General features: G+C 38.8%; 1 protein-coding gene across 1 annotated transcript; it reads left to right on the plus strand.

The window, feature by feature from the left end:
* Positions 1-1,640: 1,640 nt before the first annotated feature.
* On the plus strand, positions 1,641-3,669 carry LOC306896838 (uncharacterized protein). The gene is made up of 3 exons (XM_079461144.1): positions 1,641-2,257; positions 2,451-2,733; positions 2,882-3,669. The coding sequence occupies exons 1-3, from the start codon at positions 1,941-1,943 to the stop codon at positions 3,539-3,541; spliced, it is 1,260 nt and encodes a 419-aa protein (XP_079317270.1). The 5' UTR covers positions 1,641-1,940; the 3' UTR covers positions 3,542-3,669.
* Positions 3,670-15,112: the final 11,443 nt, after the last annotated feature.

Genomic DNA, 15,112 nt, shown 5'->3' on the forward strand with positions numbered 1-15,112 from the left:
CGTCTCTCAGTCCTTTAGAAACAATAAAATATAAAAATATATAGGGCTTGGACAATGCAGCCTAAATATTTCCCCCCACAGTAGAGTACATTGTACAGGAAACTTGCACAGTTCATGAATGGCTGATGTCATACACTAAGTAAACAGGTGTAACCCAACTGATACACTATGACATGGGGTATACTACATGTGTAGTACATGACATTTTGGTTACATACCTGTTCTCCAATCTAAAGGTCCGGATGACAGAGGCGACAGTGAAACAGCTCAAGTTTGGCTGCACTCTCTGTCCAGCCTCACGCATTGTCATCCCATGGTTGATGACATGATCTACTAAGGTTGCTCTGATTTCATTTGAAAGTGTTTGTCTTCTTTGGACATGAACTCCTCTACCTGCTCTACCCCTACCTCTCACTCTTCCTCCCCCTCTTATTCTCAACCTCCCTCTTCCTCTTCTTCTCTCTGCAATGTCTTCCATTGTTGTTGTAAAAAAAGGTTCTCACCTGTGGTCTTTTACAGTTTTTCTCGATTGTTTACACACAAATATTGGTACTTGAGACACAATGACCACAACATGTAACTCATTCACCAACCCCTGAACCAATTCTGCTAAACTACAAGCACAATTCCTGCTTTACACTCACATTGCAGTTCTAAAAGACACTTTTTTCAAAACACTACACACAATTCTCTGCATTTGGCACAATTTTCAGGCAGAAAAATCTCTTGTTTTCACAAGGAACACACTGCCATTCAAATATGAACACTGACTCATCACATGTGTAAACACCTGTCACAAATGTGTAAACCCCTTCTCCAAGCTATGGAAAATGCATGTCGAGATATAGCAGCTGATGCTTTTCATGGCTGGACTTGAGATGTGGATGAGGTGCTGTGGCCAGACCCAAACCGAAGAGAAGATGCACCATCGTTTTTTTACTGTAACTGTATACAGTAAATTCTTCTGTTGTTTTGTATGTACACCACTGTATGTGCAACTTTGCGTTGGTTGGGATGTACACTGTACATTGTTTTTGTTGGAAAAATTAAATATATTTGTTATTGTGTATTTGTGTGTTCTGACTATAAAATCTATTTTATATATATATATATATATATATATATATATACAAAAAATATTTTACAACACACTTATTTATGTACTGTCTGTAGTAAGTGTAACACTGAACCAAATAAAGACCAAAGTCATTATGATGAATGGAGAAGTGTTTTCCATTCATCATAGTGTTTTATATAGAGCACATCAGTGTTCAACTGGTTCTTATAAATATTCATATGATGGTTTGTGTGTGTCATTTGAAAACAAAATACCATTTTGAGAAGAAAGAACATTGTTTTGAATGTGAAGTTTCATTTTGCAGGAGAATTGGGGGGTTTTGCCCATTGTGTTTGTGTTTTCTGATTTGTGTAGAGTTCTGAGAATATGAGGCATGCTTTCAGAAAATGTGTGTAAACAATTGAGAAAAACTGTAATAAATATGTATAGTGTTCATATGGCTGCTTAATTATATGAGTTTACATACTGACATCTGTTTTCCACCTGTTTCATCTTAATTTTGTTTCATTACAGTTTTTCTCGATTGTTTACACACAAAAATTGGTACTTGAGACACAATGACCACAACATGTAACTCATTCACCAACCCCCTGAACCAATTCTGCTAAACTACAAGCACAATTCCTGCTTTACACTCACATTGCAGATCTAAAACACACTTTTTTCAAAACACTACACACAATTCTCTGCGTTTGGCACAATTTTCAGGCAGAAAAATCTCTTGTTTTCACAAGGAACACACTGCCATTCAAATATGCACACTCACTCATCACATGGGCAAACACCTGTCACACATTTTTACAATTAGCAAGCAGAGCTTTAGCATAAAAGGGCAACAGGTGAGCTCTTCTGTTTTGGAGCAATGGATGCCAACAATGGAAACAGACGCAGAGCCAGAGAAGTGAGAGGAGGAGGACGAGGAGGACGAGGAGGACGGGGAGGACGGGGAGGACGGGGAGGACGGGGAGGACGAGGAGGACGAGGAGGACGAGGAGGACGAGGAGGACGAGGAGGACGGGGAAGGCCAAGGACCGTAATCTCTAATGAGATTCGAGCCACTTTGGTTGACCATGTGGTCAACCATGGTCTAACAATGAGGGAGGCTGGGCAAAGGGTACAGCCAAATTTGAGCAGGTACACTGTAGCATCCATCATCCGGACTTTCCGAAATGAGAATAGGTAAGAAATATACTCAATAGAAAATTGCATTACTGCAAATCAATACAGTGTTCAATGAGTACAGTAGTACAGAATTGTCTGTGGACTGTTCTGTAGGACTATAAAAATAAAATATTTTTCACATATTTGGGAAATGTATTCCTACTTTGTATTCCTACACAGTATTTACAGTATTTTACTATTTGTTTGGCAGAACTGAAAGATTACCTACACAAGGTGGTCGGGAACGTGTTCTGTCTCCTGAACAGGAAACTGCAGTCGTGAACATGGTCTTAGAAAATAACGCCATAACATTACGGCAAATACAAAGCAAAATTATTGAAAACAATGAGATATTTCCAAATATTGATAGGGTAAGCTTATCAACACTGGACCGTGTCTTGCGCAGAAATAATCTGAGGATGAAGCAGGTCTACAGGGTGCCATTTGAACGCAATTCAGAAAGAGTCAAAGAATTGCGATATAACTATGTGCAAGTGAGTCCTATACAATCCCACAATTGATGCATACTCTCAACACTGTGTAAATTATAGCCTACATATTTCAGTATTGTAATCATAATGATTGTGCTTCACTATAGTGACCACTCCATGTCTATTTCTGATATTGTCATGTCTGTTTCAGACAGTCCTTGAGCTAGAGGTGGCTGCAGTGGAGCACCAGTTCATCTTCATTGATGAGGTTGGATTCAACCTCACAAAAAGACGAAAGAGGGGAAGGAATATCATCGGCCAGCGTGCCATTGTTGAAGTCCCTGGCCAGCGCGGAGGGAACATCACAATGTGTGCAGCGATTACCCACAACGGCGTCATCCATCACCATGCTACCCTTGGCCCCTACAACACTGCCCATCTGATCACATTCCTGGACACTCTACATAACACACTCATTCCCCCAGATCAGATAGACGGCCCAGAGCAGCTCAGGTACGTTGTCATTTGGGACAACGTATCTTTCCACCGGGCTGCTCTCGTTCGTAACTGGTTCACTGCTCACCCACGCTTTTTAGTTGTTTATCTGCCTCCATATTCCCCATTCCTCAATCCTATTGAGGAATTTTTTTCTGCCTGGAGATGGAAAGTGTATGACCGAAATCCACAAACACGTATACCCCTTCTTCAAGCTATGGAAGACGCATGTGGAGATATAGCAGCTGATGCTCTTCATGGCTGGACTCGCCATGCCAGGCGATATTTCCCCCGCTGCTTGGCCAGGGAAAACATTGCCTGTGATGTAGATGAGGTGCTGTGGCCAGACCGAAACCGAAGAGAGGATCCAGCATAGTTTTTTTTTACTGTAACTGTATAAATTCTTCGGTTGTTTTGTATGTACACCACTGTACATTGGTACACCACTGTTAGGATGTACACTGTTGTTTTTGTTGGAAAAATAAAATATATTTGTTATCGTGTATTTGTGTGTTCTGACTATATACTGTATGTATATACTACAAATATTTTACAACACACTTATGTATGTACTGTCTGTAGTAAGTGTAACACTGAACCAAATATAGAGCAAAGTCATTATGATGAATGGAGAAGTGTTTTACATAGATCATAGTGTTTTATAAAGAGCACATCAGTGTTCAACTGGTTCATATAAATGTGTTTTCATATGATGGTTTGTGTGTGTCATTTGAAAACAAAATACCATTTTGAGAAGAAAGAACATTGTTTTGAATGTGAAGTTTCATTTTGCAGGAGAATTGAGGGGTTTTGCCCATTGTGTTTGTGTTTTTTGATTTGTGTGTAGAGTTCTGAGAGTATGAGGCATGCTTTCAGAAAATGTGTGTAAACAATCGAGAAAAACTGTAATTAACAATCCAGCACCTTAAAAGGGCTGAAAAGGGTTAAAGGGTTCTTAAAAGGCCCTGACAAAGTTTTACAAACAAATGTTATCTGTTCGGTTAGATTAGGTACGTAATTTAAATCTGAGAACGTGGCATTCGTATGTATCATAGGACTGACTTTAATTTATATACAGCAATTAAAGATTTTTTTGATTATATTTCTCTTGTAGCGACTGAATGTAGAGGCTTCAGTTTCCTCAAGAAGGGGACAGTAATTTTATTCACATTCAAATATGTGCAATAAAGAATAGCTCCGTGCATTTACCTCCGTGCTAAGTTTCTAAGTCTATCAATGCACTCAGAAAGTGTCTTTTCTTTATATGTTTTACCCTTATAAAGGTGAAAAAAATATTATATTTTGTCTTGATCAGCTGCCAGTACCACTATACGATTTGGTTGTTAGGCGCAGATGTTGCTCTTTCATGTTATTACTCACATATTTCACAAATAAGTGTTTGATAAAGATAGGTACAAGCGCTCATCCTAATCCTGAAAGTCGTTTAATTTATGTCACATGTGTTTAAATGCAAAATCGACAAAAAGACGTTAAAAAGACGTCACTGCCAGACGTCCAAACCACGTCCAAATATGGTTGAAAAGTGAAAGGACGTATTTTTCAAGTCGTTGAAAAGACGTCTTTAAAAAGACGTCCGTTTTAAGACTAAATTTGGTCGAGGTAAAGTCGTGGTATTTTTTAGACTTGAATTAAGCATAAATTCATTATTTCATCATTCATTATTATAATTTTAAAATAAGACAACTGACAAAAAAGTAAGCAACAACAAAACATTTATTATTATTACGTACAAATAATTGTAAATCGATTATAAACCAAAATAAATACAAAATCAGTGTGCCCGCTACCGCCAGATCATCCAGGGGCATGTTTAAGGTCTCCTACGGCTTTGTGTTTGGTGGCCCACTTTTTGACTGCATCTGTAATGACAAAGATACTCTTGTGTTGTTTTCACTTTGTTGCATAAAAGTAATTAGAGTTGATACATGGTTTATTTTGCACGTAGTAGCCACGGATATTCACGGATATCTTCAACCTGTCCCTCGCCCAAGCAGTGGTTCCAGCACGTTTTAAATCCACCTCCATTGTGCCCATTCCAAAACATTCTAACCCGATGTGCCTGAACGACTACCGCCATGTAGCACTCACACTCATTGTTATGAAGTGCTTTGAGCGGCTGGTCCTGGCACACCTAAAGGACTCTCTACCACCCACACTGGACCCATACCAATTTGCAACAATAGGAGCACAGATGATGCAGTGTCCATAGCGCTGCACTCCGTGCTCACACATCTGGACAATAAGGACACTTATGCACGCATGTTGTTTGTAGACTTCAGCTCTGCTTTCAATACCGTCATCCCTTCCAAGCTAATTGTCAAACTTGGAAAACTAGGCATTAACAATACCTGCAACTGGATTATGGACTTCCTGACGTACAGGCCTCAGCTTGTTGGGTTAGGCCACATCTGCTCCACCACCACCACCCTCAACACTGGTGTACCACAGGGCCGCGTACTGAGCCCCTTTCTCTAGTCCCTTTTCACACTCGACTGCAGGCCCACATTAATGGGATGGCTGTTGAACGTGTTTCCAGTTTTAATTTACTGGGGACTCAAATTTTGGAGGACCTGTCCTGGACCACCAACACCTCATGCCTGGTCAAGAAGGCTCACCAGCGTCTCTTCTTTCTGAGGACACTGAAGAAGAACCAACTGTCTTGTAGTGCATCTCGGGAAACTATGAAGTTAACCACAGTAAGATATGTATAATTAACGGTGATTAACTATACCTATCTTCTACACTTTATCTGATTGCGGCAGAATCAATGATAGCGACAACTAAATACACTCGTCCTGCGGGTGATCAGCAGATCGTATATTAACTCAAAGGAATATCACCTTCCTGGCCTGGGAAAGCAACTCTTACTGTAATACAGTACCACTTCAGTCTTATAACGAAATCAAGCAGTTTCAAGTGACGATTACGATGTGATCAATAAAAACAGAAACAATTCTAGCGTGGCTTACAAATTGGGGTTTATTGACTACGAAACAGGGGAAATAAACCAACTAACTAAACAATGATGAACACTTAGACAAACACACATTAAACGTAAAAGCAGTAAAGAATGAAAGTAATAGACAAAGTAAAAGTAGCAGTATTACATCAGCAATTCACATCTGCATAAACCATCAAGGACAATCTCCTTATTAAAAGGGGCAAAGTTTACGCATAGCTATTTATAAATAGATCATATACTTGCATTGGCTTTTAGATGTGCTGGGACAAGTTCTGGTTTGCGCTGATGGAAGTCCTGATGCGTTTAATGTCCGTTGGGTTCTCCCTGAGAACCGGATTGCCTGACAAAGGAAGTACGAACTTAGCCGAAGCAAACTGCTGGAAAAAGGCTGTCTACAGGGAGGAGACAGGTCTCGAGATATTGAAGGAACAGCAACGAGCACATTTTCTTCCGTGCACAGATGTTTTAACCCTGAGGGCGTCACGCCCCTCCAGAGTGGGCGATCCAATGTAGTGAGCTGATTCTTGAGCAGGAAATGTTCCTTTGTCCAGCTCATTTGCATTTATGGTCGCCTGGAAGTTTTGGCGCTGTAATATTCTTGGATGAAGATAAAACGAGTATGGTATACAATACATTACTGTGCTATACACAATCATTTAAAGAAGGAAAAGGGGAACATTTATATATGAAACATGATAGGGTTATTAGAACATTGACCCATAATTTGTACAAGAATACAATTATGAGCCTAGTTACGGTGTAACACCTATGCCTTTGATATTATGGTTAGGCTAGCATACCATGAGAACAAACATAAACGGTAGAGATACAATTATTTACACTTTAAGCCTTTCTAAGGTGGCAAGAGGGGAGAAAGAGACATTCTTTGGTAGAATTTGAATCTCTCTCTGTTCCTGGTGCCGCATGGCTTTTGTCACCTTAGGACACATTCGGGACCCACCCCAAGAATGCCTTTGAAGCTCGGGGAGAGTGTCGGAATGTGCCCTGGTCAGTCCAGATAGGTGATAGCTCGGCCATTTACATTTTACGATCCCATGTGTTGGCCTTTTGGTCCGACCAGACTCTACAGTCTTCAACTATCCTGGTGAACTTCTATCGCTGCACGATAGAGAGCATCCTGACCAACTGTGTCACAGTCTGGTATGGGATCTGTTCTGTTGCTGAGCGCAAGGCACTGCAGCGGGTGGTGAAGACAACCCAGCACATCACAGGGACTACACTTTCTCCCATTGAGGACATCCAGAAGAAATGCTGACTGCGTCGAGCTCGCAGCATTCTCAAGGACTCCTATCACCCCGCTCATAGACTGTTTACTCTCCTGCCTTCCAGTAGGCGCTTCCGGTGCTTCCGGACAAGAACCAGCAGACTAAGAAACAGCTTTTTTTCCCAGAGCCGTCCCCCACTGATTCCACTACCTCTCTTACCTTTAACTCCAATGCTGCTATATTATCGTTTACATTGCACTACAGGGCTGCCATGCATTACTGAACTGTACACACCAGTACCTCATGTTATCTGCTCTACTGGACTGTTTACACACGCACAGCATAATTTGCACTCTATAGTGCTCACTTGCACATCTGAAATATTTAACTGAATGCTCATTTGCACTAATGGATCACTTTCATAACTGCACTAACTTATCTACTGCACTGTAACTCTATTAACTGCATCTACTCATCTATTGCACTGTAACTTCAATAACTGCATTAACTAATCTACAGCACTGTAACTCTATCAACTGCATCTACTCATCTATTGCACTGTAACTTCAATAACTGCATTAACTAATCTACTGCACTGTAACCTAATTAACTGCATTAACTCATCTTCTGGACTGCAACTTATTATTAACTAGTGTTACGTTCCACGGGGATTTGTGTATGTCTCTCTTTGTCGCTGTTATGTTTGTTTTCATTCATTCCCACAGGTCGTGATCATTGGCTGGTCCGCAGTACGTGACGTCACTACTTTACGCATCGGAGCGGACGTTCCACCAATCCGCTGACGTTCCGTCGGGTTTAAAAGGCCCATTCACAAGGATTGCAGGAGCTCGCCAGATTTCAGCCAATTCGCGGGTAGCGAGCCGGTCCTTTTGGAGGCATGAACACGTTGTTGTTGTTGCTCCTGTGTTCATGGTTTTGTGAGACGTCTGTCATTTCTGAGTAACGGTCAATCGGGTTTGTTAAACTTTGTGCTACATTTGTTACTACGTGTAATCGATCTGTGTCAGACTGAACGTCCCTAGCATTAGGGCAGTTCCTTGTGATTTCAGGGCTGTTTATGATAAATGCCGGATCTTATAAATGTAACCTGCGGTATACAGTACATTCATGTTAGTTAGCCGACGAGTGATCGCCCCATTGTATGTCTGTTTTTTTTAGTTAGAGTAGTTTATATCTGGCGACGGATTCGATGAAGACTTCGGGGTTCCTTTCTACATTTTTGTTTGATAGTGAGATAGTTGGGAGGAAATTAGATATGGTAATTATGTTTTGATTATTTTATTGATTTGGGCGATCCTCTTGTATTTGATTCTTTCTTATTTTTTTTTCCTCTTTACATTTACCTTATTTGTTACTTATTAGGTGTCCTGGAAATTCACAAATTAAACGTCTTGAAACGTAGAGATCTCTGGTTGTTTCTTCTACTCGCACACATGTCAATCATACCTCACGTAAATGTTGCATTCTCGTCCTGCTTACATCTTTAATCACGTAACAACTAGTATACTGCACCGTAACTTTAATAACCGCATTAACTCATCCACTGCATTGTTACTTCAACAACTGCATTAACTCACCTATTGCATTACAACTTCAATAGCTAATGTCAATAATCTAAGTCACTTGCACTATTGTTTAGTTTAAATTATTATCTGTTCATATCCACCTGTGAATTAATGTTCATAGTGTAAATGTTCATAGTATATAGTCATCTGTATATATTGTTCATAGTACATACCTACTGTTAAATATTTTCTCAATATTGTATTCTGTATTTATTCACTGTATATCCTGCACTTGCTAATTGCACTTCTGGTTAGACCTAAACTACATTTCGTTACACTGTACTTGTATATGTGTAATGACAATAAAGTTGAATCAAAACTAATCTAAAAATAAATAGAGAAATTTAAACAATTAATGCCGTTTTGACTTCACTATCTTCTGCATCTTTTAGGCATATTAGAAATAAACTGGGGAGCAGCAGTAGTGTCGATTTTTAGTAAGGCTATATAAAACAGACTGAGAAAAATGCAGGATTAGTTCACCACTTACAAAAATCTGATGAAAATCGTCAAGTTTTTTGTCTTAATGAATTTGTACTATTATTATTACTTTTGCACATAATATGTTATTTGTTTAGTTGTGGGCTCATGTTTTAGAATGAATTTAAATAAAGTAAAAATATTTTTACCTCAGAAAAACGGTACGTGGTGACAACAGAGAAGTCTGTCAGGGCGATGGTCAGTCACCATGGTCACAGAACCCAGTTTCGCCGTCTGGGCATGCGAGCAAGAACTTCTGACAGAAGTTTCTAATATTATATATTTTTTAATATTTTATTGTACATTTATACGATTATACATTGTGATAGACTACCAAATGACAAAAAAGCATTAAAAAAGTAAATCTGCTCTGCAGCTCCGTCAGTTCAGGAAACTACGTCATTGCGCATTGCATTTTGGAAAGATTCCGCCATGAATTTCTACGCATACTAGCAGTACACAATAACAATAACAACGGGACTTCAGATGTAAAGTTCCATACAGAGAACATATTAACGATAAATAACATTTGCGGTACTTATAGCAAATATTAAAGCAATTCAACGATACGCAAATAAGTTAGCTGGTGATCTCTAGTGCACATTAACTTGCCATCATTAATGCACGCTTTGTTTAAATATATCTTTATATGCATTTAACATTATCTGTTACAATATGTGTAAAAACATCTTAAGCAACAAATCGACCTATAAAAAAGAAAAAGCTATTCTGCATCTATAAAAATGAGACCAAATTTAGACAGACAAAAAAAAGACCACATTTTGACGTCGATTTTTGGGCTAAACTTGCACCAAATTTAGAAGGACCAAAAAAAGACCACATTTTGATGTCGATTTTTGGGCTAAAAGATCCGACTTGATTCAGCCCAAAAAAAGACGTCTGGTGCTGGGTGGGATGTGTTTATTTAAGAAGAATGCATGAGTGGAGTAAAAGCAGGTCATTTTCATTTTGTACAGCAATCATATTAGTTTATCTACATAACAATAATAAATAAAATACAAAAAAAACCAAATAAATAGAAGTATCCATAGCATGTTTAATGTTGGTAGTAGAGCTGTAATCGGGCCTTAAAAGTTAGGCCCGACAAGGCCCGAGCCCGTCAGAATTCGGCCCGAGCCCGACAACAGGTTTTTACAAGCCCGAACCCGTTTACAGCCCGACATTATTAAAATGTGCGATAATACTTTCTCCCAAACATCATAAAATAGAGACTGTGTCTGTCCCCCGGATTAGCAAACATAAAATAATGCGTAAACCTCTCAAAGGTAATTTAATTAACGTTAAACTAACTAAACATGAACATAATACAGATAATCAACTGTTTCGACTCGGATTGCTAAATATTAGATCTCTCTCTAATAAAGCACTTTTTACTAACAATGTGATAACAGATCATAAAATAGACATGCTCTGTCTAACAGAAACATGGCTAAAGCCAGATGATTATATTGCTTTAAATGAGTCTGCCCCCCAAGATTATTATTATAAACACGAGCCTCGCCTAAAAGGCAGAGGAGGAGGTGTTGCTGCACATAACCGAAACTCTTTTAGCATTTCTCAGAAGTCTAATCCTAAATACAATTCTTTTGAAGTCATGGTACTTGATGCATAAATTCCTAAAACTAAGGACAAAACATCTTTAAAATTTATTCTGGCTATTGTATATAGGCCTCCAGGGCACCACACAGATTTTATTAAAGAATTTGGTGGGTTCTTATCAGAACTAGTACTGGCTGCAGACAGAGTCCTTGTTGTTGGTAACTTTAACATTCATGTAGATAATGATACAGATGCTTTAGGAATGGCTTTTAAAGACACTCTTAACTCCATGGGCGTTAGTCAACATGTGTCGGGACCTACTCACCTTCGTAATAATACTTTAGATTTAATATTGTTTTACGGTATAAACGCGGGCGACATAAAAATCCTTCAGCAGAGCGAAGACATTTCGGATCATTATCTGGTATCATGCTTTCTTCACTACCCAATGGTGGCAAATCAAACTCCAAGTTACAAATATTGTAGAACAATAACTTCGACTACAAAAGATGCGTTTCTTGATAATTTGCCTGAATTGTCTCAAATCTCTAGCATGAGCAATAACGTTGAAGATCTTGACTTTACCATTGAAAATGTTAATGCCACCTTCTCGGAAAACACTAGACATAGTAGCTCCTATGCGGTTAAAGAAGATTAAAAATGATAGACCGACACCGTGGAATAATGAACTCAGGCTCTAAAGAAAGCGGCACGAAAAATGGAGCGCAACTTTAAGAAAACTAAATTAGAGGTATTTCGTACTGCCTGGAAGGTTAGTATTAAAAAATACAGGAAAGCCCTAAAAACGTCTAGATCTGCCTACCTTTCATCGCTAATAGAAGAAAACCAGCATAACCCTAGGTTTTTATTTAATACAGTGGCTAAATTAACCAAAAAATAAATCGTCAGCGACTTCTGATTCTGTATACCAGCATAGCAGTGATGATTTTATGTACTATTTCACAAATAAAATCCAAGATATTAGAGAAACAATTATAACTATGCAACCAGAAGTGAATCCCTCTGAACAAACGACTAACTACAGCGCCTCTAAGGAGAAATTAAGTTTATTGTCCACTATAGATCACGATGAACTCTCCAAAATCATTAGATCATCTAAATCAACTTCATGCATGTTAGACCCTATACCTACAAATCTAATGAAAGAGATGCTACCAGAAATTATAGATCCTCCACTTAGCAGTATTAACTCATCTCTGACATTAGGACATGTGCCTAAAGCATATAAGGTGGCTGTTATAAGGCCCCTTGTCAAAAAACCCCATCTGGACCCTGGAGAACTAGTTAACTACAGACCTATTTCGAATCTACCTTTCTTATCTAAAGTTCTGGAAAAAGTAGTCTCAATTCAAATATGCTCCTTCCTCCAAAGGAATGAGATTAATGAAGATTTCCAGTCTGGATTTAGAGCACATCACAGTACAGAGACTGCTCTGATTAGAGTTACAAATGATCTGCTTATGGCGTCCGACCGAGGTTGTATCTCCTTATTGGTGCTGCTAGATCTTAGTGCTGCATTCGACACCATTGACCACAGCATGCTCCTACATAGACTCGAAAATGATGTCGGTATTAAGGAAATAGCTTTGAAATGGCTTAGATCTTATTTATGCGACCGTTTTCAATATGTAGCAATAAACAATGAGGTATCACGCAAATCGAAAGTCCAATACGGTGTACCACAGGGCTCAGTCTTAGGGCCTATGCTCTTCGCATTATACATGCTACCTCTAGGAGATATAATAAAGCGACATGGAGTAAGCTTTCACTGTTATGCTGATGATACGCAACTTTATATTTCCTCGAAGCCTGATGAAACAAAGCAATTCCATCGAATAATGGAATGCATAGTCGATATAAAAAAGTGGATGAGTAGCAATTTTTTTATTATTGAACTCGGACAAAACTGAAGTGTTACTTATCGGACCGAAAACCGCCCTACATAACAACCAAGAATACTGCTTGACTATTGATGGATCTTTCATAAAACCTTAATTTTAAGCTAAGAATCTTGGCTTTATATTCGATAGTACTCTGTCATTTGAGAACCAGGTCGCCAACACCTGTAAAATTGCGTTTTTCCATCTTAAAAATATATCTAAACTACGTCATATGCTGTCACCATCAGATGCAGAGAAGCTTATACATGCCTTTATGACATCAAGACTAGATTACTGTAATGCACTATTAGGTGGTTGCCCTGCAGGCCTATTACAAAAACTCCAACTGGTCCAAAATGCGGCAGCTCGAGTTCTTACGCGTACAAAAAAGTATGAGCATATTAGCCCGGTTCTGTCAACCTTGCACTGGTTACCTGTAAAGCATCGCATAAACTTTAAAATCTTGCTTATACCTATAAAGCCTTGCATGGTTTAGCTCCTCACTACTTGAGAGAACTTCTAACGTATTATAGTCCATCACGTGCACTACGCTCTCAGGTGTCAGGTTAGTTGGTAATACCTAGAATTTCAAAATCGAGTGCAGGCGGCAGATCCTTTTCCTATCTAGCGCCTAAACTTTGGAACAATCTTCCCTGCACTGTCCGGGAGGCAGACACACTCTGTCAGTTTAAATCTAGACTAAAGACGCATCTTTTTAATCTTGCATACACTACACTATCATAATATATATATTTCAAAGATATAGGCTGCACTAGTTAGATCAACCGGAACCAGGGACACTTCCAATAACAACTGATGCATTTGTTGCATCAAAGAGTGCAGAACAGTACTCTACTCTCAGCCAGTCTTGTCTCATTGTTCCAAGGTAACCAGAGCGGGCAGGATGCAGTCCAAGGTTACCGAAGCGGGCAGGGCGCAATCCATTCCCAGACCTGACAAATGCTGGACGAAGGACGTGGCCACTCTACAAAACTTCAGTCGCTATTAGATTATTAATGATAATTTTAAATCTAACTTTTGTTTTGGGTTCCTCGCCACCGTTTGCATACTGTTTTGCACTGTTTGCCTGGCCGGGGGGCTGCTAGAATTTGATAGTCTTATTTAATTAACTCTGCATATAGGAATTTATTGTGTGTCTGATATTTGACCTGTGTTTTGACTTCCATAACCTTTTATGTTTTACTTATAGTCAATGTTTTCTTGTACAGCTGCTTTGTAACAATGAAAATTGTAAAAAGCGCTATATAAATAAAGCTGACTTGACCTGACAGGTTTTTACAAGCCCGAACCCGTTTACAGCCCGACATTATTAAAATGTGCGCACACATGTCGCACAGACACAGCTCTTTTGTCTAATTTGTCAAGTAAAGTCAAGTCAAGAATGAGTCATTTAATTTAGGCTATACCTTTTTTTTAATAATTTATTGGAAGTTGGAAAGAACAAAGAAATACAATAAGTCTTCTGTAACAACATTTCAGCATATGTCTCCATAATCACCAATACAAATGTATTTGTAACGAATTAAATCAAGATACATTCTAAACTAAAATAGGTATTTGGCAATAACGAATTTTGTTTATTTTAATTTGTTGTTATTGCAGAACAACATACACAGGGGAACACAGTGTATTATTATATAGTAGGCCTACATTTATAATAGCATAAAAGAAAAAAATGCAATAATAAAAAAAATATATTTTAGGGCCTTAATAATATAAGGAAATTAAGATAAAGAAGCAGGATTTGCTTCGCCACTTCTCTCCACAATCTGGGCTGGCCTCGACGCGACAGTGACCAGCAGCTGAAATGTAATAAAAGAAGAATAATGTAGCCTATAGCCTATACTCTGCTGTTTAAATTATGCATTTTAGACTCAATTCATATTTAGATATAATTTGAGAAACATTTACTCACCAAGATTAGGCTACATGTTTTTGTGGAGGAAAATTATCGAATCCACTGTGGATGGCTTAAGCGCAGTCCTGCGCTCGCTGATGGTGCGTCCGGCAGCACTGAACACTCTTTCACTGCTGCTGCTACTGGCCGGGATGCATAGCATGACGGACTTTTTCGCTTCAGTCCTGCATGTTCAAAAATTTGAAGAAAAGTCAAAGAGACAGTTTTTCCCAATAAGTTTAAGTAGAATTTATTATCAGATGTAAAAGCTTCTTTCCAGCTGGGGTTGCCTC

Source organism: Barbatula barbatula (assembly GCF_947034865.1).
Source record: "Barbatula barbatula genome assembly, chromosome: 7".
NCBI lineage: Eukaryota > Metazoa > Chordata > Actinopteri > Cypriniformes > Nemacheilidae > Barbatula > Barbatula barbatula.

Excerpts from the sequence above, each read along its gene's own strand:
- LOC306896838 (XM_079461144.1), top strand. The coding sequence starts at position 1,941 with ATGGATGCCAACAATGGAAACAGACGCAGAGCCAGAGAAGTGAGAGGA. Across the intron at positions 2,258-2,450 it reads ACTTTCCGAAATGAGAATAG|AACTGAAAGATTACCTACAC; the intron begins GTAAGAAATATA and ends TTTGTTTGGCAG. Across the intron at positions 2,734-2,881 it reads TGCGATATAACTATGTGCAA|ACAGTCCTTGAGCTAGAGGT; the intron begins GTGAGTCCTATA and ends TGTCTGTTTCAG.